The 25,472-nt window shown below is 37.9% G+C and overlaps 1 protein-coding gene across 4 annotated transcripts in view; it reads right to left on the bottom strand.

The window, feature by feature from the left end:
* The window catches only part of MACO1 (macoilin 1), a 49,717-nt gene that overhangs the window by 13,329 nt on the left and 10,916 nt on the right, over positions 1–25,472 (bottom strand). For 2 of the 4 annotated variants that reach the window (XR_008996929.1, XM_036914776.2), the window contains exons 2-6: positions 23,310–23,451; positions 21,707–21,833; positions 18,136–18,259; positions 15,235–15,413; positions 13,572–14,073 (exon numbers count right to left, since the gene is read on the bottom strand). The exons of 1 other annotated variant lie outside the window; for it this stretch is intronic. Coding sequence is in view for 2 of the 3 variants with exons in the window: in XM_036914776.2 (XP_036770671.1) it covers positions 13,572–14,073; positions 15,235–15,413; positions 18,136–18,259; positions 21,707–21,833; positions 23,310–23,451 (1,074 nt within the window). In the remaining variant the exon portion in view is untranslated. The remainder of the gene's footprint in view (positions 1–13,571; positions 14,074–15,234; positions 15,414–18,135; positions 18,260–21,706; positions 21,834–23,309; positions 23,452–25,472) is intronic. One more of the 4 variants, XM_036914777.2, reaches the window with a different exon arrangement.

The raw sequence follows: 25,472 nt of genomic DNA, 5'->3' as shown, positions 1-25,472 counted from the left end.
TTCACCTTTACAAAGGTTGCCCAATGGTATCACCACTCGGGATACAGACAGGGCCCGTGGCAAAGCTGGAGTCTAGGTCCAATTAATATGTGAGGCCCATTTGTGCCCAGTTAGACAAGCTAGGGTTCTAATGAAATGTTACCTATGAGGCCCAGGCACCTTTCCTAGCTGTTTTCACTGATAATATTAAAAGACATCATTCAACTCCTGAACTTGCGAGAGTGCCTGTGAACTTGCAAGCAAGAGGCGGGGCTGTCGGAGCAGCACTTGCTCGGGTCTCCACTTCACTCAGAGGGCCAGGTTGGTTTCAAAGTATCAAAGCCAAGCTGAGGTTCCCTCTTATCCACTCTAAACCTTAACTCTCTCTCATCTTTTCCCTCATCCTACCCAACTAAGGTAAGCTATAATGCAAACAGTTGGTGACTATTTATTTTTAAGAGGAAATATTTTAATAAGGGGTAATCTCCTAGTTGATCAAAAGAATGAAGCTCAAACGTTAGCCTTTCAGGCAAGCTAAGTAGGAAAAATATCTCTGAGTGTCTTGAAGTACACCTGGCAGTAAAACAAAGTACAATATCCAAGTGTCAACTACAGCTGAAAGGACTATTGTTTTTAAGTAACTGGAAAAGGTAGGGAGGTATCTGTCTAAATGTTTGTAATCCTTACCTTTTGTGAATTACTTGAATTATAACCCACAGTACTATGACCACATTGAAAGTTTAAAAGACTCCAATGGGTACTGACCATAACTTCAGGGTTTTATAAAGCCTGAGGTTTATGAGGCCTGACTGAAAGCACAAAGGAACTTTTTCAGGCTTTGGGGCAGTAAATTTCCCCAGGAACTAAGTCCTGCAAAAAAGAGGGGGCCTTTTCTTAGCTTGGACTTCACCTAGGGTTGACTAGGTTCCCCAGATCTGTGAGTCACACTCCATACTCACTCCAGAAAACTAAGTATACATTTCTGTGGGCTGTGGCTTGACCCCATGAGCCCATCAAGAAGGTAAGGACCCCTGGCTCTGCTGGTTATCTCTGAACTAAAGAGCTAGGAGTGAGAGATGCTTTAGGCTCTGCAAGACAACACAGAACTTACTATGCTGCTCACTCTGTGAGAAAAGGTGCTTCAGAAGGTCATCTCCAAATGATGCAGCCAAGTGAATGAAAGAGGGGTGTTTCTAACAAACCCATCACACCAGCCAAAATGACCCACTCCTTGTTTCCAAATATCTTCTGCTTTTAATTATACCACCTCTCTGGGAGGAATGGCCTCCAACTTTCAAATATCATTCATCTTCAAGGCCCAGTTTAAAAGAAAAACAAAAACAAAACAAAACAAAGTATACAACCTCTTCGTGTGAGGTGCTAATCTCTAGGGCCTCAAGTGCCCTCATATGAAATCCGAAAGCCCTACTGTGGTGCTTCTCACTTTGCACTAAACCATTACACGGTGCTGTTTTTAAATGTGTTCTAGTTTTTAATCTTTCTTGTGTCTGTATCTTATTTCCAAGAAGAATGTGAGTTCTTTGAAGTCTATAACTTGAGAAGCTGGAACTGTATTTCTAAACTTTCTTCTGATTCTTACAGACCATGTCTCTAACCCTTACTCTCTGTCCATCTCCTCAGTGCTTAGAACAGGTTAGTGTCATTAACACATGAGGCTCTGGAAACAGCCTGCCTACAGCAGGCCATAAGACTTTTAGTTTAAATAGTGAAGGAGACAGGTTAAGTGGGTATTCGCTTATCAAGAAGACTGGCCTTCATGAAGGGAATTAATGAAAAGCAACTGCTTGATTTTGGTAAGTCCCTAATTCCATTAGGTGATCCCCCAGATGCATTAATCATACCAGACAAACGTTGTTTAGGGACCACACTGCTGTCTATGCAAAAAGCTGAGCTCATCAATCAAAGCTCTGCCTCAAAAGAAATACTGCTTACCCTCTCCACGAACTCCTTCCCTCCCACCTCCCCAGGTCATTCACCCTGACAGGAGGGCACCTTGGGTCATTCACATGAAAACGTGAATGCATGTCATCTTAACTGAGGCCTATGCTGACCTGAAGCTGCTTCTAGTATGTTTTATAAAGCACAGCTGTGGAAATGGCAAAATGGAGCTGCCTCAGGTCTCACTGTGGTTACTACAATTGCTTACCAGGCACCAGTGTCCCATAGTACGCACAGTCTGATGGCCTGATGCCTAGGTGAGACCATACTACAAAGTACCTTATGTCTCTCCTCCCACATCTGTCGAACACAAAAGGCAAACATATTCATGCTTATTAAGGAATGCAGTGGGAGATAGAAAAGGAACTGTAGAGGTGTTCACACAACTGGTCATTCCGGGAAATAGGAAACTGACTTCTTAGAACCCTTAAAGAGTAAAGATATGAGTACCACCACCTAGTATTTTCAGTAAGGTCCTAAAAGGGTATGGCCAGATTTGACAGTTTGTACCAAAGTCCTTAACATGTTCATATCTGTTCAGGCAGCATCCCACTCCCAGACATTTACTGGGAGGACTGGAGATACATACAGATTTTTTAAATGTAAACATGTATGTTACAGCATTATTTACAAGAAAAAATAAAAAATACTTAAATACTCAACAGAAGATTGGCTAAATTATACATTCAAGTACCTGACATGCAGCCATTAAAAGAATGTTGAGGAAGAATAGTCAATGACATGGAAGAATGCCCATGATTCGATCAGTGAAAAAGACAAGTTATAAAACATTATACACAGGAAGAGCTCCATTTTGTACCAAAAGTATATATGTTTGCAAAAGGAAAGACTGGGAGGATATATAGTAAGATAGGGTTTACCTCTTCTTCAGAGTTGGATATAATCAACATGTGTAACTTCAGTATTTTAATTATTATTTTATAATTGGGAGAGAAGCTAGTTTATAAGAGGAGGCTGTTGTTAATCTTTCTGTGGCTTTTCAATGTTACTGCGACTCTTAGATTTGTCCATGTCATAGGCCAATTTCAGAATAATCTGAAAGCCTTAGGGAAAATCCAACTCTTTTACTTTATAACTTTTTAGGTCACTCTAAAAATGGGAGATTTAACTTTCTGAAGTAGACAATACCTCAGTTTCTAAATCTACATCAACTACTTCCCACTCATCAGTTCTTATCAATAAAATAGTTTTTCTAAATCTAGATTCTGGAGCTACAGTTTATTGCCCTGGTCTGGCTCTCTTTGCAAAGAGAGAAGCAGGCGCTGCTCTGCTATCAAGTTCAACAGTATATGCATGATAAAAGGGAGGGTGCTGGATGAAAAGATGCTCCACATTGCTAATCATCAGGGAAATGCAAATTAAAACCACAATGAGGTATCACCTCATACCAGTTAGGATGGCCAACATCCAAAAGACAAGAAAAAACAAATACTGACAAGGATGCAGAGAAAGGGAACCCTCCTACACAGTTGGTGAGAATGTAAATTAGTTCAACCATTGTGGAAAGCAGTATGGAGGTTCCTCAAAAAACTAAAAATAGAAATATCATTTGACCCAGGAATTCCACTCCTAGGAATTTACCCAAAGAAAACAAGATCTCTGATTCAAAAAGAGATATGTACCCCTATGTTTATTGCGGCACTATTTACAATAGCCAAGATATGGGAGCAACCTAAGTGTACACCAGTAGATGAATGGCTAAAGAAGATGTGGTATATATATATACAACGGAATATTATTTAGCCATAAAAAGAAAACAAATCCTAACATTTGCAACAACATGGATGGAGCTAGAGGGGATTATGCTCAGTGAAATAAGCCAAGAAGAGAAAGACAAGTGCCAAATGATTTCACTCATTTGTGGAGTATAACAATAAAGCAAAACTGAAGGAACAAAGCAGCAGCAGAATCACAGACTCCAAGAAGGGACTAGCAGTTACCAAAGGGGAAGGATTGGGGAGGATGGGTGGGGAGAGAAGGAGAAGGGGATTAAGGGGCATTATAATTAGCAATCACAATATAGGTAGGTCATGGGGAAGGCAGTACAGCACGGAGAAGACAAGTAACAACTCTATAGCATCTTACTACGCTGATGGAAGGTGACTGCAAGGGGGTTGGGGGGGGACTTGATAATATAGGTGAAATATAGGTGAATGTAGTAACCACAATGTTGCTCATGTGAAACCTTCATAACATTGTATATCAATGATACCTTAATTTTAAAAAAAAGGGGACGGTGCTGGGAGGTCAGATTCTAGATCAGCTGGCCGTGAAGTGTGTGAATAACCAGTGTTCATGTCCTGAGTTCTGGTGTATTTTAATCCAAGAACACAGTAGAAAAACATCTCGGCATGGAAGAAGTCACCAGTCCTAGGCACAAGAGGCCTAGGCAGCTGTCTGTACCGTGTGGCTTGAGGAACATCAGAGACCCAAACTGCCATCTTAATCACAAAGCTGTCCCTTCTCCTTCTAAGTGGTCTGAAAGCCTTATGGTCAGGTGGGGGGATTCAACAATAAAGGGAGGTAGGAAGATGGGGTGCTGTCAAAAGGTAGGTTTTCCAGAAATGCAAGAAACTGAGAGAGTGGAGAAGGCATAAAGGTCTCAATAATACATGGCAGATTAGTCCATGGGATTTACCAGACATTCCCTAACAGAGAAGTCCTCCGCAGAGGAGTCGAGTTTTGATTGGTGGAATCACCAGGTGGGAGGGAACAAAATACAAGAGTAACAGGAAAGGTCAGGTTCAGAAATTGCAAACTGGTGAGCCAAACTGGCCCATAAACACGTACAGTTTAACCCTTCCCAGCGTGTTTATTAACTGGGAGATTTCACATAGATATCTATTGTTGGCAACTCTTCAAAATACCAGAAGATTTAGCAGCATTGGGCCTGCAATCCCCCATGGCACAACTGGCTGTCCCATTTGGAAGGGCATGCTCCCCAACTCCTGGGCCAGGCGCAGTACTGAATACAAACGATGCCCACCCCAGCCTGTGCGCTGTGTGCATCCGGGTCTGCAAAGCCTCCACTAGAGCAGGAGGAGATCAAGGGCAATGGTCCTTGACAGTTCATTTTTCTGTGTCTCTTGTTTCAACTCTGTTACAACACTCGTCAAGAAAGTGAAATGTACCTTATGAGAGAGAAGTTGTCATTCTTCCCATAAAAGAAGAAACCAAAACTTACTTTAACTCTGAGAATCCCAGCTGGCTAGAAAAAAAGGTCTAAGAGATTCCCCAGAGATTTGCACAGACTGAAGTATACCCACACTGTTCAAAGTACGCAAACAACCAGTTTCTAAATGACAGTGCAGCATTTAAAGACTGGAGTTCCTTTTCCTTGTACTACCTCCCCTTGAGGGAATCCACCACTAGTCCCCTTAGCTGGAAATCTCAGTTCATTGTATGCCAGCAGGGGTACTGACTCCGAATTTAATACAAAGTTTTATAGTATTTCCTTTTGAATTTTAGGGAGGAAACTTTCCAAGTGTCTAACTAGAAATCCCTGTTTTGTTAGAATAAACTCTCAGTACTAAACATAAAAATGTTTCCAATGTGGACTCCCCCCACCCAAATAATTTGTGTTGCTTAATAATTTATTTATCCATACAACTTAGGTAATTATCTCCTTTGGTCACTTGGAGATGAGGACATTTGTTAAATTGCTGGCTTAAACTCATGAAGGCCCAATTTCTTACGTGCTACACGGCTGTCAAGTCACAAAATAGCCTGTTTAAGTATAAAATTATCATGTTTCTACTAGCACATTTATATCCCAGAATATTAGTTTTGAATCACTGCAATGATTAAAATTAACTCCACTGTATTATAAATTAATATATAGTGTTAATCAAGTAAAACCTTTAGGTACCTTAAATATCATGAGCATGGCAGAAAATGAAAATAAATCAGGTCTGACAATGTATATGTGTTCAGAAACAATGCTAGACAAGCATGAAAACATGTTTCCACAGAGGCAGAAAACAAACACACTAAACTTACTAAACATAAATATGGTCTACTACTTATTTTTTCCACTTAATAATTCCCAAATAACTTAGTAGCAACTATTTACAACGTATTTAATCTTATCTAGCTAGAACCTTTAAGTGTCCAGTTTTCATAATCTTCTAAAATTTTTTACCTTTTTACTAAATTTTACCTCTCAACTAGACATGATACTGTTACAAATAAATTATTATAAGCACCATATAAGGCCCCCACTGGTAGCCACCGCGGGAGGGTGTCCAGCATGTCATTTTACAGGAGCAATTTGTCAGTGCTGTGGCCTACAGGTGGCACACACAGGGAAGGCAGCCACGGAGAGGCCCCAGAGCCCAAATCACTCTCCCCCAAGGTCAGATTTTCTTCTGCAAACTATGACTGACACAAGGCAAAATGTCTTCAAATGCAAAAGGGAACAAACAAATGTTCCATTCTCCCTTTAGCACCAGAGATGACGTAAAAGCAGGCAATGTGTTTCTAACCTGGGAAGTCTCCTTGGAGGGGAGGCTGGAACAGAGAAACATGGGATCTGAGCTCTCTGTCCAGCTACCACAGAGACAAAGAAAAGGCCCGGGATTGATGAATAAGACAGGCAAACTGACATTTCTTCCAAGTTCTTGGCTGAGATGTGGCTTGTGCCTAGATTCCTTGGCCCTGAAACACAAGTCAACCCACTGCCAGGGCAAATGGCATTTTTGACAGCAGTCCCTCAGTTTTCTCCCCTTGTCCCTTGTAACTTCCAGAAATTCTTAAACTTTCTGCACAGCCTTGGAAAAAAGTGCATTACTAAATTAAAAAACATTACTAACATTACTAAATTAAAAAACTTCCTGGGAAATACCAAGGGAAGGGGCTTAGAGTGGAAAGTCTATTTTTAGAATAAAATCAGGAACTTCCTCCTTAAAAACAACAAATAGTCTGACACTGGATGCCTGGTTCTTGGCCTGGTAACATTTCTAATGTAACATTTCAGGTTTTCTACTTCAATGCCTTTGAACTGCAGGGCAACCCAACTTTGAGTTGCGACGCACTGCACTTCAATGAAATTACTGAGGTCCGTCTTGTACTTGCCCACTTTCTAGTATTTTCCCTCCACAAGGGAATTTCAATTTAACTACTTACTGAGTATCTACTCTGTGCCAAGCACTGTGTACTATGGTGGTCAGTAGAACAGGAGGTCCCTGCCTTCACTGAGCTTACCTTCTGTTATGGGTATAATAAGCCTGTGTGAAAATTCAAACTATATAGAAATAGGCAATGTAGAAAGTAACATTCCCTATAATCAACTACAACTGACCACTTGGTAATACTATTTCAAATGATTTTCTGTGTATATATCAGAACTATACCCACCCACATTTTGAAATGTATTCATGCTACATCATCTGTTCTGATACTTCCTCCCCTTTAACAATCAATCTTGAGGTATTTCTGTTACCTTCTTTTAAGATGAGTTTCCACCTTTCAGGAGAACCCTTTGTAGCCTTTCCCACTTAAAAGTAAAGTGATTCTCCACACAGGACTCTTCAAAGCTCTGGGGAGGTCTGGAATGGTCCGTCCACAAAAGGCCATCTCCCTCTGGGATTCCTCCCAGGGAAGGCTAATAGGCTCCACCTCCTGAATTGACTGCTCTGTCTTGTTTCTTCCCCACTGTCAGGTGTCGGTTTGGGATTCTATTTTTCCTTTGAGCCTATAATCTTGGGTTCCAGGTTCTGAATCTTTTCCACCACTTTCTGTTGCAACCTGAAGGAATCAAGTTCCTCACTTGTCCTTGGCCCTGGAGCTAGGAGCCAGCCAACTAACCCTGGCTCCTAACCCTGATCCAGGCCAGTACCTGGGCAGCTCACTCCCATCTCCCCTCAGGCCTCCCCGCACCGCCCCACAAAGGGCAAGGAAAGATGGAGAGTTATAAGAAGAATGGTGCCTCTTTGTTCTTCTGGTAAATAGCACTAGCCTCCAATTTTCCTTGTTGCTTTGAAATGCTTCTCTAAAATGACAAAATAAGAGCTTCTTGGATTCTCTCTCCATTTTGCTCTTTTTCACAGTTTTTCACACCAAATTACATTAAAATCCACTGATCATTAAAAATCATTATCTTAAAATATGACTCTAGCTTTTCAAAGGATATATAAGTTTTAATTGTGTGCAAACATCTTAAAATGTGGGGAAATGAAAAACAGGAAATCCTATAAACTGTTCTGTCATTTTTTCCCCAAACAGTCAAGACCACAGTAAGGAGCCTTATGTAAAACAGAAGTTACACACAACCTCAAATGCTGGTATCTAAGACAAGAGTAAATCAGATAGATGTACAGAAGACTGTGAACTGCTGGTCAAACCACATTTGGGCAATCTATGCCACCAGCAAGTCTAGTCCAAAGGGAAAACTGGCTGTTTTTAGGTTTTGCTACCATCATCTCCCTTTTTAAGAGAAACCTAAAATCATACATAAATACAAGGTTTATAGGGCTCAAAAGTGGAGTGAAGAACAATGACATTTTGCTCACCCACCAAATATTCATATCACAGCTACTAAAACACAATTCTAATTAATATACTCATTGATGGACTAGAACATGATACAGCCTTTTTATAAAGTATGTTGTCACCAATGTAAATGCTCTAAAAATATTTCTCTAAGACCCAGATCTTAGAGATATGTTAGTTCCTGGGTATGAGTATAAGTAAATGAGTTAAAATTTCTTAAAGTGCTTCTTTATCACTCCTCTCCCCATCCTTCCCCTCCAAGGCAGGGCCACTGCTTGTTTAGAAATTATTGGAAAAATCCCGATAAAGATTTTCTCCTTTTCCCCCCAGGCTTCCAAGTCTCCAAATAAGCAGAATAGTATGAACAAAGTTATACTGGTAACATTACAGTGTGCCTAAAATAACTAAATAACTTTATAGAGAGGAATAAAAGAGTATTTAATATATTACAACTTTCCCCAGATTTCCATTTTCCCCTGAAGAAAAGCCTCTCCCAGCCTCCATGGTTTCACACTTTCTTGGAACATGCTATTCCAGCAGTTCCCACACCCCAGGACCCCAGGCCTTCCAAGCAATCAGTGGGGCCTCTCCTCAGGCTAAGTTGATGGTTACATCCCTGGTCTTAAGCCTTCTAATTCAGGGCTCCTAAATCTGCAGCTTTCAAGGGAAACTTACCCTAGAATTAACCCTAAAGGGCAAATTCCATGCTGGGTGGCTCTAGACTGCCTGAACCAGACTAACTCCCAAACTAGCCTAACCAGAGTTGAATTCCCAGAGACTCCATAAGCTTTCAAGAATACAAGCAGATGGCCTGCTTTGTTCAGAGATAAGCACACCCTTGTGTCTTTGGAAAGTGAGAATTTTAAAACACTTAGAACAGCGTTTCTCTAGAAGAAAGGAAATAAATGACTTCTGAATAATTCATGAACTAATAATAAAAAAATTCTGAAATTCTAAGGATTTTTTTTCTATAGATTTTAGCCATGAGAGCCTAAAATCTAGCTCTGGTGCCAATCCTTAAGCCAACTTTAGCTGCATATACATTTAAAACAAACAGAAAGGCAAACATAAAGCAGGTTGATAAACTTCTTTTAAGCAGCATGGTATAACGGAAAGGCAAAGTCAAGAAACTTCAGTTCTGGTCCTGGTACAGCCACTCTAGCTGGGTCACTTGGGCGACCCATTCAATCTTCTAGGGCTCGTTTACTTCACTGATAAAGGCAGGGTTGGGGAGGCTGGTCTAGATGTCTCATAGAGCCCTTGTAGTTCCAAAAAAATAGTCATTCCAAATTCTACTCAGTTCTGCAAAATGCACCTCTATGAGGCAATCCGTCACAGTAATTGCACCACACATTATTCACCTATATTAAAGAGTTGATGTCTTATTAAGAATAAACACTAAAAATAAAAGGATGAATCTTCTCTTAGATACCAAAAAAAAAAAAAAAAGGAATAGAAATAAACTAAGAAGAGACTTTTGCTTCATCATTTCTACAGAATATGGACTGCTTTACATTTTGTACTCAAAAGTTTCAAATTCTCTCCCTTAACCAGGAAACTGAAACAAATAACAATTACCACGAAGAAATCCCACAGTCCAGGGCTGTATCTGAGAGGGAGCCTTGTGCCAAGTAGAAACAAAGCTGTTGGCTCTTCTGCTTGCAGGCCCCAGACACCACAGGAAAGGGGCTCAGGTGTCCCACCCTGGTCTGCCTGATCTTGGAGGGATGGCTGACTCATCACATAGCCCTACTATGGAATATTCCACATCAAGGGAAAAGAAGGGGTAGGCTAAATGGGGAAAATGATTTGAATACAATTTAAGTGAAAAGAGCAGGGCACAAAAACTATACAATCACTATGGCCACAACTATATAAGGTTAGTTGATGAAAAGAAAATACAACAAAATTTTAATAGTGATTGTGTCCTAGTAGTGGTGGAATTATTTTCCCCTTTTCTCTACCGAGATTTTCTATATTTTCACACAGAAAATATTTTTAAATTGACTCTTGAAGAAAAAATTTAAGCAAATTTCGTTCTAATTTACAGGATTCCTTTTTAGCTCAGCACTTAGTTAATAATTGGCCTTCCTCATTGCTTTTCCATTTTTTGTCTAGAATTTTTCCTATGTCAGAATTAAAAATATTTTTGGCTACCAACGTAAGTCTGTTTCTAAGTATCTTGGGTAAAGAATTTAGAAATCAAACTGGCAGAAATTGAGTCATTTTGTAGGATGTGCATTTCTACCAAAAGAGGACTTTGGACTTGCTTTAGCAAGTTCCCAAACTTTTCCTGGGAAGGATCCTACAGGCAACACTTAGGTTCAAGTTCTCCACCTTCCCCTATATTCCTTAACCATAGTGATCAGCACACTTTTCTGTAAAGGGCTAGACAGTAAACATCTCTGGCTTTGTAGGCCACATGGGTCTCTGTCACAGCCACTCAACTCTGTCAAAGCAGCCATAGACATAAATGAATGAGCATGGGTGTGTTCCAAGAGAATTTTTTTACAAAAACAGGCAAGGGCCAGATTTGGCCTGTGTGTAGTCGTGTGCCAACTTGTGGTATACAGCACACTAGAGAACATCCATGGAGGCTGGAGAGAGAAAAGACCGAAGGACTGCTTGCTCCTTCACAGCGAATGGCCATGAAACCTTATTTTGATAGCCATACCAATCTATAAGAATTCTCTGAAAGTGGTGTTAACTAATGAATTTTCCCCCAAAAGCTAATGAATTGGTTCCTCAAATATACTTCTCAACCACCATACTGAGATAGACATCGTTGTAGAATGTGTCACAATTAATTTACTACTAATAATACAGTACTGGCTTTCAAATGATTTTTTTTTTAAACATTTTTACAAGGGTAGATCAGTCTTTTCCCTACAGCCAGCCTGGACTTGCACATAATCCTGGGTGTGTCTGCAATAGCAAAGGGCTCATTCATACACTGTCAAGCCCATGGATGGCCCATCAGGAGGAATTTGAGAGACCACTGAGTCCAGCCATCTCCACTTACAGATAACAAACCCACTCTGCAGTTAACAACTCAAACATGTCAGGTTTGCACAGTCTGGACAGTTACAGTCTTATGAATATTCACCAAAACATACATGAAGTCAAACAAGAGAAAATAAGAGCCGACAAGGGCAAGAGGAAGTGTGATAAGGCCTCCTACAACCGAACTGGATAATTTGCACTGACAGATACTCTTCTTTTTATAAACTTTCATTGTGGTTCATCATAGAGAAATCTGAAAATGTACTAAAAGAAAAAAAAAGCCTCAATACAGTCATGGGGCAGTAACTACTGTTATCATTTTAGTTCCTTTCGTTTCAAATCCTTTTTCTGTATATATTAGAAAAAAAGATGTTTTTAATAAAATGTAACTTTCTTCATGAAATATTGTTACAAGCCCTTCCCCTGTAGTATTGTTGACTATGGCTCAAAAATATGATTTGTAATGTCTGCATTATAAGTCCACCAAATAGATGGACCATAATTTATTTAAATTTCTCCCCCATTGTTAGATATTTAGAAGTCATTTTTCATATTACCTTAAGAGCTGAAAATAATCCTGTGGAAGCTTATAAAACTATTTAAATATAATATATTCTGTTTCTGTATTTGACAGCAGGTATTCCCTAAAACAGAGTAATACTCTTGAGGACCTTCAGATCAAGGCACATCAGATTACACATTAGTGACCACAGGAAAAGGCATGCGCCCCAGGAGCAGGCACAGGGACACTGGACCCACATATTGGAAAATTGGCTATCGCATCCTTGAACTTCTTTAGTAAAGGCAGATCAGGTAGTAGAGTCAACCAACATGACAACTGGGGCCTAAGTGAGATGGTATCTCAAGATGAGCTTGACTGCACCCAACAAAGGAAAATTGTTTTAACTCGACTGCTGTCATTAAAATTATGTAAGAAAAAGGATGATGAAAGTGTGTGACAGATGTTTCATTTATAGCACATAGTAAATTTGTGGGATATTCCCTTTGAAACAGAATGTTCACTGATTTGTCTTTCTCCTACAGGCATCCAGAGAAGTGTTCTCTGCGGAGTGTTTTCTCAGAAGGCATGATGGGTAGAATGTCGTAACCAAGATGCCAGCCTACCCTCAGCAACAGCATGAATTGCTTCCACAAGAGGCCAGCTATGAAACCTCTAGAGCCTTTGGCAGTAGAATCCAAATCTATTTCCCTTAATCTACCTGCCAATCAGAAAATTAAAACAAATTAATAATCAAGTTCATATAATTTATAACACTTCAACCCTCCCTCTTAGAATGAACTGTCTGCTCTTAAGCAAGCCAAAGGAAGACGAATATAAAATGACTCAGTGGAGGGAGGGAGTTTACAACTGCTCTCTTGAGTTACACATATAAAACAGTTCCAGTTCAGATCCTGGTTTCCAAATTTAAAGATAGGAGGTAAAAGGTATGTGTATTCAATAAAATATATAAAATACAGGAAAATTAAGTCTGAGTCAGTGAATATAATACAATAATGTTATTCTTTTACTTAAAGATGAAGAAAGGAACATTTCTGATTAAAATCCACGTCTAACACTGAATTTACCTATGGAATTTTTAGAAAGAGACTACTTTGCAAACCCAGCTTTCCCAGTTACTTGACAGATAATGCACATTTTAAATGGAAAAACAAAAACAATCACAAGTGGTAAGGACAACTTTTTCCACCACATCCTCCTCCGCTTTTGTATTTCTCTGACAAAGAGATGAGCATGGACAAGACACAACTCTTCTCTTTGTGTCTACCCCACAAGAACTTCGGATATGCAAACGGAAAGGGCAAGGACTAAATGCCTCTCAGTACCTCTAGAAACATGTACATGTGTCAAATGTGGAAAGTAATCACTGTCATCTGTTTCTCAGAACCCTGAAAAGAGCTGGAGTCAGTGCCTAGGACAACAGCCCTGGGTGGCCAGCAAACCCGTGAAATAAGCACTCAACTGTCAAATGCCTCGGAGTTCACAGTCACAGCTCTTGGTCACAAACAATTCCTACAGGCCTGTATCAAAGAGGGTGTTTCTCAAAGCCAAAGTCAAGTTTATTGTAAAGTATTGGAAAGCACACAGCAGGCACACTTACCTTACCAGAGCATCTGGTTTGCTCAGCTGGTTATTCGGAATACAGTTTTCCATTAAGTCCTTGTGTGTACTCGGGCTCTTGCTAGTGCATTTCTGTTTCTTCTCGTTTTTACTAGATGAGGAAGGAATGCTCCCATTTGTGGTGCTGTGACTTCGAGGTGAGGAATTCACAACTCCACTGGCATTTTTGTAATTTTTTGAGGAAGCAGTACATGAGTCCTCTTTCAAGAGATTTTCTGTACTTCCCACAAGATCATTATTCAGTCTTTTACTATTGATATGGTTTTCCATATACTCAATTTCTTGTATTTTAGAGTCTACAGGTTGTAGTATATTGTTGTTATTTATTCCAAGGTTGTGTTTTTTGGCATCCTTGTCCTTTTCTTTCCCTTTTTCTCGGTATTCTATCTCTGGTAAAGTTGTGGAGAGTTTTTTGTTGGCTGGGATACCTCCGTTGTGGTGTATAAGGATCGAGGAATCCATATCAGGCAATCCTTTGGCTGCTACAATACCAAAAACAAACCAACAAACAAAAAAACCCACTCTGGAATATTAGTTGTATAAAAACACAGAATAGACTGATTCAACAAACTGCATGACCTATGTTTAGAAACTCACTACATTAATTCGCAAACTGAGAAGAAATAACCACACCACATTATGCTAACTTCAAGAATTAAATCCTAATAAATTTAAGAAGTTGCACATATAGAAAATTGTCATTATTTATCAATACCAAGACATGAAAGTTTTGGCCTTGAAAATAAGATGAGGATTTTATAATTGAGTCTTCTTCATTTATCAGTCAAATTAAACTTATCTATCACTGGGGTGACAGGACAGTCAGGTCATGCTCCTAAGAGGCCATATTTTAAAAGATGCTTGGGTCAAACAAACTGTTAATAACTTTACTAGAAAGAAAGAGATTAAATGAAACAAAAGAAAAGGTGTGCTATTAGGATATAGGACATTCTATCCTTTTTCTTGATGCTAGTGTTGAGGAAATAAAAAGTGTATCATTTACTAGGCCACTTGTGAAGAATTTTCTGCATCAGGTCTACACATTCTGACTTGTCAGTCTGCTTGAAGAGTTATGTTTGCACCACACCACAGAATAAGATTTTGGCATATATAAGCTAAAAGCATGACCCCAAACTTCCAACTCTCAAACCAAACAAAATTGGTATTGCTGTCAATGCATCTGCTGGATTGGTTATATGCTCATGAGACAGGACCTATTAGAAAAGGTTCAATTCTGTATGTCTACATCTCTCTCCTGCTTATATTATACTTTAGTTCTTGGCTTGCTTCAATTATAAACTCACATAGTTAAATGTACTATTTTGCTACTGAGAATAAATATTTTAAACTATTTATAACAAAATATTAAAATATAAGCTATAAAAAAATTTAAAAACAGTAAAATACAATAAACCTATTTAAAATCACATGATCTTCAGAAACTAGGTAGAAAACATCACGCACACTATATTTCATGACCACAAAAAGCAATGGCTCTGAAGAGTACCACCAGAAAACAGGAAAATCCTGGGTAATGTTCCAAAGTCCTAGCTACTTTTCTGGGGGAAAAAGAATTCTGACAGACAAAATAATGACTAATAATGACAAACCCACTGAGTGACCACTTTGGTGTAAAGACCTACCTTCCTCGGCTTCTTTTTCTTGCTTCTGTAGCATCTGTTGCTCTGGGGGCAGGGCTTGTTGAAGAAGCTGCATGTAAAATTCGTTCTCTTTCTGCACTTCCTTTTGCTTCCTTAACCGCATTTTGTAGCTTACATAACTTTTGAAGCCAAAGCCCAAAGTTACCACAGGGTACCCAATACTAGAAAGAAGACAATCCAGCCAGTAATTGCAAGTTAAAAACAAACACCAAAGGCATCAAGCGTATGAGGACACCTGTGACTGAAATTAAGAAATTCTAGATGATGATGGGAGTTGAACATTCAGTAAACACATAAATAAATGTGACATCTGCTGTGGAAGTCAAAGGCAGTCGGCATGTAAAACAAACCCCTGGGGATAGCAGGACTGCTAGTCCACAAGAGGCTGCCCATCAGACCTCGGCATTTTAACTCCAAAGTTACCACAGTGACTACTGGATGCAGTAGCTAATTTAATGTCTTTGATTAATGTTGAGCTGTTTTGTGCATTATTAGAACTTGGACATCTGCATGCTTTTAAGAACTAACAGGATAGAAGTTCAACCATTGTGGAAAGCATATGTATGGAGGTTCCTCAAAAAACTAAAAATAGAAATACCATTTGATGCAGGAATTCCACTCCTAGGAATTTACTCTAAGAATGCAGGATCCCAGTTTCAAAAAGACATATGCACCCCTATGTTTATCACAGCACTATTTACAATAGCCAAGATATGGAAGCAACCTAAGTGTCCATCAGTAGATGAATGGTAAAAGAAGAGGTAGTACATATACACAACAGAACATTATTCAGCCATAAGAAAACAAATCCTACCATTTGCAAAAACATGGCTGGAGCTAGAGGGTATTATGCTCAGTGAAATAAGCCAGGTGGAGAAAGACAAGTACCAAATGATTTCCCTCATCTGTGGAGTATAACAACAAAGCAAAAACTGAAGGAACAAAACAGCAGCAGACTCACAGAACCCAAGAATGGACTAACAGTTACCAAAGGGAAAGGGACTGGGGAGGGTGGGTGGGAAGGGAGGGATAAGGGGACTAAGGGGCATTATGATTAGCACACATAATGTGGAGGGGGGGGCTTGGGGAAGGCAGTATAGCACAGAGAAGACAAGTAGTGACTCTATAGCACCTTACTATGCTGACTGACAGTGACTATAATGGAGTATGTGGTAGGGATTTGATAATGGGGGGACTCTAATAACCACAGTGCTGCTCATGTGACTGTATATTAATGATACTATAATTTTAAAAAAAACAGGATAGAGATTTTATGGGTGATCATAAGTAAATATTGTAAGTTTTAAAATATCAAAAGGACTTCACAACCTAAGTGTACATCAGTAGATGAATGGAAAAAGAAGAGGTGGTACATATACACAATAGAATATTATTCAGCCATAAGAAGAAAACAAATCCTCCCATTTGCAACATCATGGATGGAGCTAGAGGGGATTATGCTCAGTGAAATAAGCCTGGTGGAGAAAGACAAGTATCAAATGATTTCACTCATTTGTGGAGTATAACAACAAAGCAAAACTGAAGGAACAAAATAGCAGCAGACTCACAGACTCCAAGAAGGGACTAGCAGTTACCAAAGGGAAAGGGATTGAGGAGGGTGGATGGGGCAGGAGGGAGAAGGGGATTAAGGGGCACTATAATTAGCACACAGGATATAGGTAGGTCACAGGGAAGGCAGTATAGCACAGAGAAAACAAATAATGACTCTATAGCATCTTACTACACTGAGGGACAGTGACTGCAGTGGGGTGGGGTAGGGGGGACTTCATAATATGCGTGAATGTTGCTCATGTGAAACTTTCATAAAATATTGTATATCAATGATACCTTAATAAAAAAATATATCAAAAGGACTTCATTTGGTTTTTAATATTAGAAGACAGGATCAAATTCACGTGACTACAGTTACTTAATGTTCCATAAACTCAAGAATCATTTAAATAAGTATCTGATATTACCAGTGCTAACATTTGATGTGTACCACCAAATTAAAGCAGTTGTACTTAAAACTAATCTCTGGGATAAAAAGTTGAAATGTTTTCATTCAACTCATCCGTCTACCTAATATCATTTCATAGCCTCTGCAAAACTGTCAAAACTCCTATTAAGCTTCATTAACATTAAAACTTATCAATTATAATTAGACTAAATGTGATTTCACTACAAATTTAAAGTGACAAGTTTTGGCAGGTTTACTTAATTCACTTTTTTGTGAAAATACTTTAAAAATATTAAAACAAAAAAAAATTAATTCCTGTTTATTTTTATTTCTACCATAAATGTTAGCAAAAAGTGGTGTGTTTGAAAAAAACATAAATTAAGTGCTGATTTCCACAATAGCTATAAATAAGATCAAGCTCATTTTAAAAAATGTTCATAGTTAAGGTTAAATGAATAATAATATATTAACATCATTTATATTTATAAGGCAAAATATTCCTCTTAAAATAATTAAAAACATTCTTTTGCTTTTGTAAATAGGCTAAGGAAAATTTTGGGGAATTACTATTGATTATAATAAAAATAGGTAACATTTATTAGAAACCTACGTGCTTGTCCTTAAGTCAAACGCTTTACGTGTATCGCCTCCTTTCATCGTCTCCATGACCCCATGCAACAGGTCCCCAATGCACAGGTAAGAGAGGTGAGGCTCGGAGAGGGTGGCATGGCCAAGGCAACAAAGCAATTGGAAGACAGAGGTGGATTCAAACACTCATCTGCCCGAATAGAGGGCTCATGCTCTTTACCACCATGTTATGTACCGTCTTCTAAAATCTCTAAGAAAAAACTTATACTGAATTTACCATTCCATACTGAAAACACTGAACTGAATTACAGATTAAGAATACACATAATACTTACCAGTGAGCAGCAAATGGACGACAGAGGTCTACATGAAAATTTTTTAGATCTTTAAATCTAATTGCTGCTTCAATATAAACAAAGAGTATCCAGAGGGACACTGTGGGCAAACACACTCCCCTTTCTGTGGGAAAGCAGCAAAGAGAAGTATCAGTGACACATTAACTAACAAAACAGATGGGTCATTTAGGAGACTGGTTCAACTACTGTAACTTTAAGACTTTCAAACTAATTAAAAAGCAATTTTATCCAAACTGAAAGCTTTTAAATGACAAAAAGATGATGGAATGTATAAACAAAAACAAAAGACAAACAATTTTGGGAGAAAATATGTATGTACAACATAGGTAAAATAAAGGAGATACAGCCCTACCACACCAAGAGCTCCCATAAATCAATAAAAAGGCAACTGAAGAAAACAACTTGCAAGTCACAAAAGAAAAAATACAGACGGCTAAAAAACATTAATTTAGAAGGCAATCTGGCAGTGTAGTTTAGTTTAAAATACATAATACCTTTGACCCAGAAAGTCTAATTCCAGGAATCTAGGCTATAGAAATATAAAGGGCCCTGGGATAAATGTATAAGAATATTCACTGTATTATTCTTTGCGATGGCAAAAATATAGTAATAATTTAAATGTCTATCAATAGGGAACTGTTTAATTATGATAAATCTATACAAAGAAAAATAATGTGGCTTTCCAAAAGATAGTCTGTACTAACATGAAATGATATGAAGAAAACAACAAATTCTTAAGTAAGAATGAGTTACAGTACAAAGAAATGTTTCTGACACTTAAGCAGTGTTCAAATTTTTTTTTCTTAACTACCAGACCATTTTTCTTTTGTAATTAACAACAATTTTCAAGGGAGGAAAAAGCAACTTGCAACAAAATAAGTAAGATACAAAAAATGGGATAATTTTCCTTGGTTTTTAGAATCTAAATCTGCCAGTCAGGTTCAACTCTGTCAGGACACGACTTAATGGGATATTTCATGAAGATAGATTACATAGGCATGAGGTCCAGAAATTCTGGAAAGAGATCCTTTGAGACTGTATGAGGCAAGCAAGTTACAGAAGAACAGGAGAGAAAGAACAGTGACCTGAGGGACTAACTGGCTTTATATTAAGGATCTTTGGGATGAAACAAAAGAAAAATCAAGCAATCTTAGAACTAGAAAGAAGATCATTTAGTCCAATTTCCTCATCTTATTGACAAGTAAAGTGAGGCACAGAGTTTATACAAACTGGGTCCAAGTTCACTGAAAAATACTGAGTCTGCTTCTAAGAACCCAGGTCCCTTAGACCTTGTCTGTAAAGCAAGAAGACACTCGAAGCTCTGTGAAGGCAGCTAATGGCCTCAACAGTTCTTAGAGACTTAATGTACTAAAAAAAAGGGTATTTTCACAATGTAGGAAGACAAACAGCAACCCTTAGGATAATGCATTTTCAAGTTTATATTCCCTAACTAAATATGATAACCATAGTTTTCATAAACATTACAGAAAAAATAGAAAATGTGGACATTTCTATATAAAAATGTTTCTATATCCATCAAATAATAAAATAAAATCATGTTGAAAATATTTTGAACAAGTGAAATAGTCATGTTGTACACAGTTTTGTATCCTATCTTTTCCCTCTTAATAGCAAGGGAAAAAAAGTTTATGATACATTATCAATCTTTTGTGGCAATATATAATTTCATCAACCATTCCTAATATTTTTGGGAAAAATTTCATTTTTAACAACTGGAAGAGAAGTTAACCCCAAGTTATGCAAATTGCACCCCTATTTGTTGGGCCCAATAAGAACATAAAGTTTGTTTTGTTTTGTTTTGTTTGAACACTAATCATTCCAAATGTAAACATACTTTACAATTTAGCTATTCCAACACGCATTTCTGAGCCTAGGGCTAAAGAGAGGCAGGTATTGTTTATGACATTAGCTTCACTGCTGCCCTGCAGGTCACTCACTGAACTCATTCCCAATAGGTTCTATTAATAGTTATATGAGTAGTTTTTTTCTGAACTACTAAGACATTATTAAAGTCACTTAGGGAATCATAGTTCATCAGAGTCAGAGATTATCTGAGCTAGAAAGCTCCCTTAGACATCATCCAGATAACTCCACCTCGATATGACAAAGAAAAAACTGAGACCTTGAAGGGAGAATGACAAGGATAAATGGCAACTTACTAGAAACTGAAACCCAAGACAAGGAAATACAAGTAAAAACTGGTATCTGGAAAAATCACTTCAATTAGAGGAAAGCAGATGAAGAAACTGTCATGCTAGCATATAAATCCAGTCAGGTATGAGAGTGCTAAAGATGGAGAAAACCATGCTCATAGTGGATGCTTTAAGTAACAGAGCTGAACCATTTTCTACAAGCGCAACCAACATCATCCTCTTAAAACCTCTGAAAAGAGGATGAATGTTGCCCTGGAGACCTTTCATTATCAGTTGGTGCTCCGTAAGTGGTCAAAATCCTCAGGCTGCAGATGTACCTAAGAATCAAGTTTCATGCAGCTTTTCAGACTAGTATAAGGATCTGGGAGTGAATCCTCACATCCCCATGTATCCCACATTCACACTTTCACAGTGGATTGGAGCTGTGAAAGTATCTCATCTTAGTTTTAAATCGCAGAAGCATAGCTCTGAGAAGGGAGGTGTCTGCAGCTCCACTCAAGTCAGAACATATCAGAAATAGTACACTTTGGTTAAGAGAACCAGTATGGTGAAAATGCTTAAAATAAAATACAAGGAAAGGCTGATGAAACCAGAGCTGTGCCTACAGAAAAGAAGACTTGACAGGATATAGACAGTATCTTTAAATCTCTAAAGAAATGTTAACCTACATGGGCGGTTACACTCCTTCAGTGTAGTGCCAATGAGGGGTCCAATGTTTGGGCCTGAGAGGACAGTCTGCAGACCCTTGAAATTTGAAGGAAAGGTTTCATACATTCCCTTATATTTTTCTGGAGAAAACCTCTGTATAGCCTCTAAACAACAAAGACATGTGGGGTCAGAAGTGTTAAGGAGGAAAATTCTGGCTCAGTATAAGGAAGAACTTTCTCTCACAGTTGCCCAAAAACAACAGTAGTAAGGTCCTTGTCACTGTAGGTTTTCAATCAGAGATTAAACCACCACGTACTAGGGATGCTGTGGGGATTCTTTTACCAAACAAGGACTCAACTAAATGACTTCTGCCATTCCTTTCCATGCTGAGACTTCAGGAACTTGTTTTCTAATTGGCACATGGCTGCTGCCTTTAAGTCTACCAAAATAGAAATCACTTAAATGTAAACAAAACAAAATGGGTATCTTCGTGATGAGAGTTGGTAAATGAAATATCTACAATAGAGATGTCAAATCATAAAGGTAAACTTTTGATTCAATATTGAAAGAAGATAAAATATATTTTAAAGCTATAATCTATTAGGAAAAATCAATTTTAAAATATTCTCCTTAAACTCAATTCTAAATAATTTATTCAAAGAAATTACCACATTAAAAAAAGTTTGCATATAAGATTTCCCTCCATTTAGGAAACTATTAAGACTTACCTGTGTGCCATACGTACTGAACCCATACATATGTGCTAGCAGCAAAAAAAAGCCATTGTATGGGGATGAACAGCAGACATATTATATTTGACGTGAATGCTACACAAACAAAAAATACTGAGAAGGCCTAAAAAGAAAAAAAAAATTAAAAATACATCTTAGAACTTGTTATTTTCAAACATAGATTATTAAAGAAGCCTGTTATTATTAAAAAAGACTAAATCTCCAAAACTGCCTTGTAGTAACTACAGACTATCAAGTGATAACAGGATGCTTTAAACATTTAAAATCAACCATATAAAAAGCAGCGGTTAATTTCACAATAAAAAGTAATCCTATTTATGGCTTCAAATCATGAAGAAGTGGACCAGAACAAATTGAGGTTGATTCATGGAGAGTTCATTTGGACTCCACAGGTGGGTTACCTAAAGGAACTAGAATTTTAACACAGAAAAGGCTCCACTCTCCTCACAAAACTTTCCTAAAGAGCCTCTTTCTTAAAGGACAGTCTGTTGGAGCACAGATGAACCACAAGAGTAGTAAGAATTATGCTGGTGTTAATAACTTTAATGATGCAGGCTTCCTCGGGGCACACTGCTATCTATGGACATGGGGACATGAGCTCGAAACCATCTTTTCAAGGCATGGATTTGCTCTGCCCGAAGCACCAGTCTGAGTAGAAGAGTTACAGATTTAAGATGTGGCTGTGGAACACAACAGAACTACAGATCAACCAAAGGAACAAGCCCAGGCCTGTGCCCTTGCTCTAACCTAGTAGCTTTCAGAACATGGTCTGGGGATCCCTGGGGGCCTCTGAGCTCCTTTCAGGCATCTTACAGGTCAAAACTATTTTCACAATAATGTGTTACCTGCCTTTCTCATACTCATTCAGCTCAGGAGTATGGTGGCACTTTCTAGAAGCTATATGATAATGTGATATTCCCACTGAGTCCAGAAGCAGATATGAAAATCCAGCTGTCTTCCATTAAGCCAGACATTAGAGAGATTTGCAAAAATGTAGTCAATCTTCTAATTTTTTTGTTTTGGAAGATAGTTATTTTTCATTTAAAAATGTTATTTATATTAACATGTAGTAGGTTTGTTATTATTTTTAATCAATAAGGATTTAAATTTATTTTCAGTTTTAATTTCTAATACAGTAAATATGGTAGATATAATCCATATAAACAAAATCTCTTTGGAGTAGTCCTCAATAATTTTTAAGAGTGTAAAGGGGCTCTGAGACAAAAACGTTTGAGAATCACTCTCTAAACTCTAAACCAATTGCTAACATAGAGACAGAGGCCCCACAAATATTTCAGAGTAAGGCTAGGTAATTATTCCTTCCTCCCTGCTCTGTCTCCCTCCCCTTCTTTTCACTGGAATGGTGAACAGGAGGGAACATAAAAATTTGATCAGTGGATTTTGACAAAAATAGTCTTCGAGGCCAGGTTCAGTCCATAGACTCTATTATCTATTAGCTTGGTAAGTCACCTAAGTATTGTTAATAAAATCTACTTTAAACAATTTCATTATCATTTATTGAAGATTTTCTTAGAAAATAAATCCTTTATACTTGAAAAACATATATTAATAGACATACCAGTCCCTGGTATCTGAAGGAATCATAGACACTTCTGATGAAAAGCCAAAATGGCCACAGGTATTCAAATCTGAACTCCAGGACAAAATCTGCCAGGAGGACAAGTGCCCACACTACCAGGAATTTCAGATATAAAAATGTACTGCAAAATATAAAAATAAGGAATTAATTCAAGGTCATTGGTGAAGAGCTAGAAAAAGAAAATAAACTTTTGTCTACAAGAGACAAAAACTATCTTCATATACCATGAAAACAATGGAGATAAAGGAGAAAAGAGATGCTGCCATGGCCCGTCTAAATTTTAAAGGCTAAAAAAGGATCTGGTGTTCATTCTGAGACCCACAACTATCAAAATAAGATGATGACCAAAAATGCTTAATCCCATTTAAGAAGAAAAAAAAAAAAACATTTAAATCTCACCACTATTTAAAAATGTGCTAAGTGTCTGACTTCAAAATACTGCAACACTCTCAAAATTACAGCTTTCAAGCTGTTCTTCATTACAAGAAAATGTCACATTTGAAAGGCTTCAAATTTGCTTTTTCCCCACCCCTCTACATCTGTTTGAAGAGTCTTTGAGATTCCTGATGCATATCTCTACATGTTTGGAAGAATTCTGTATTTTCCCCCTTTCTCCTCTTGCCTCTCTATGTAGTATTCATCTGCATTAACCAAACAAAACCAAATGACTTCCCAAAATAGACAGAAACTAACTTAGGGAGCAGATGCCAATCACTACTCAGGGGCTATGAGGGCACAAACATGTACATTAAAGAAAAAATCCTATAGCATCCCAGCCTTGCTTCAGCCAAGATAAAAATATGTACTCCCAGTTTCCTCTGGACTTAACGATCAACAGAAACACACTTTGACAAGCCCGGTCAGAACATGTATCTAACCACTGCAGTAGCTCAAAACGATGTAAGGACATAGACTTTTAAAAATTATTATTTTTCATATAATCTAAAGTCCATTCTTCCAGTTCATTTGTTATATAAAAAATATAAGACTTCAGATTCTACCTGTTAATAAGCCCCTAAGTCTGTATGTCCTTAACCCAGTCAATTCTGGAGCAATTCCAATGTCCTTAACCTCTCCACCAATTCTGGAGTTAAATTTAAGTATTTAAAAATGTATTAAAAATTTTTAATAATTTATATTTATATAACATATAAATCATATATACAACATTTACAACTTAAATAACATATTTATAGAATAAAATATAATATATTTTCTAAGATATACAGACTGTAAATACCTAAAATTCACTTTGATTTGGTCTAGAGCCTTGCCTGATATTTTCCAACACAAACATTCCAATATTGATGTAGTAAATTAGTTGTTTGAGTATAAACCAACAACAAAATCAAGACTGTAATAAATAATTTCAAAATATATTAAAGTAAGTTTCAAAAAGACTTATATACTTGGTGGGGAGGCGGGAGTGCTAACAAAAGCAGGATCCAGCTTTGAGGATTCTTTCTGTGCCCTCTGAAGCCACACAGGTAAAAGATGTCAAGAGCAGACGCATATGACCATCAATGATGCAGTTTCATAACGATACAAAATTTGCAACTAGGGCCAATTTCTAACACTAATTCTTGGTAGAACTTTTTGAGCTTGATAATAAGTTTCTTTTAGAGGACTGCTGTGGAATCTAGAAACCCAAGACAAACCAAAAGAACACAGGCTTGAATCCTAAGTTTTTTGGTTTTCACTTCACTAGAGACATGTTAGCCAGCTGAGGACAGGATCCTCATTCTCACTCATTATTCCATCACTGATTCAGTGGAGGGCATTTAATATTTTATTAAAAGGAAGAACTTAACCACGTAGGCATTCATTCACAAGCACAAACCTAATCTAAAACTAGATTTCCAAGCTGCTTGGCTTTAAAACTAAAGGTTTTCCTCCTGATTTTAAAATTGTTTCTAGGTCTTAAAGAAGAAATAACAGCCTCTCGTCCAGTTTCTAAGGCATTTAAGAAATGGCATGCAAATGTACTTCCTTCTCTGATGAACACTTTCTCCCATGGGGCTGTCTCTGGAATGTAACTAAATGAGACACGGTGGGTCCCTCCTCTAGTCATCACCATTCTCCAGGTGGAGAAGGTAGAGTACTACCAACTACTTACCAAATGCTCCCAAAGCATTGCAGAAA

This window comes from Manis pentadactyla, chromosome 4, assembly GCF_030020395.1.
Source record: "Manis pentadactyla isolate mManPen7 chromosome 4, mManPen7.hap1, whole genome shotgun sequence".
Taxonomy (NCBI): Eukaryota; Metazoa; Chordata; class Mammalia; order Pholidota; family Manidae; genus Manis; species Manis pentadactyla.
Note: the sequence above shows the minus strand (reverse complement) of the source record. Positions and strands in the feature narration are given on the sequence as shown.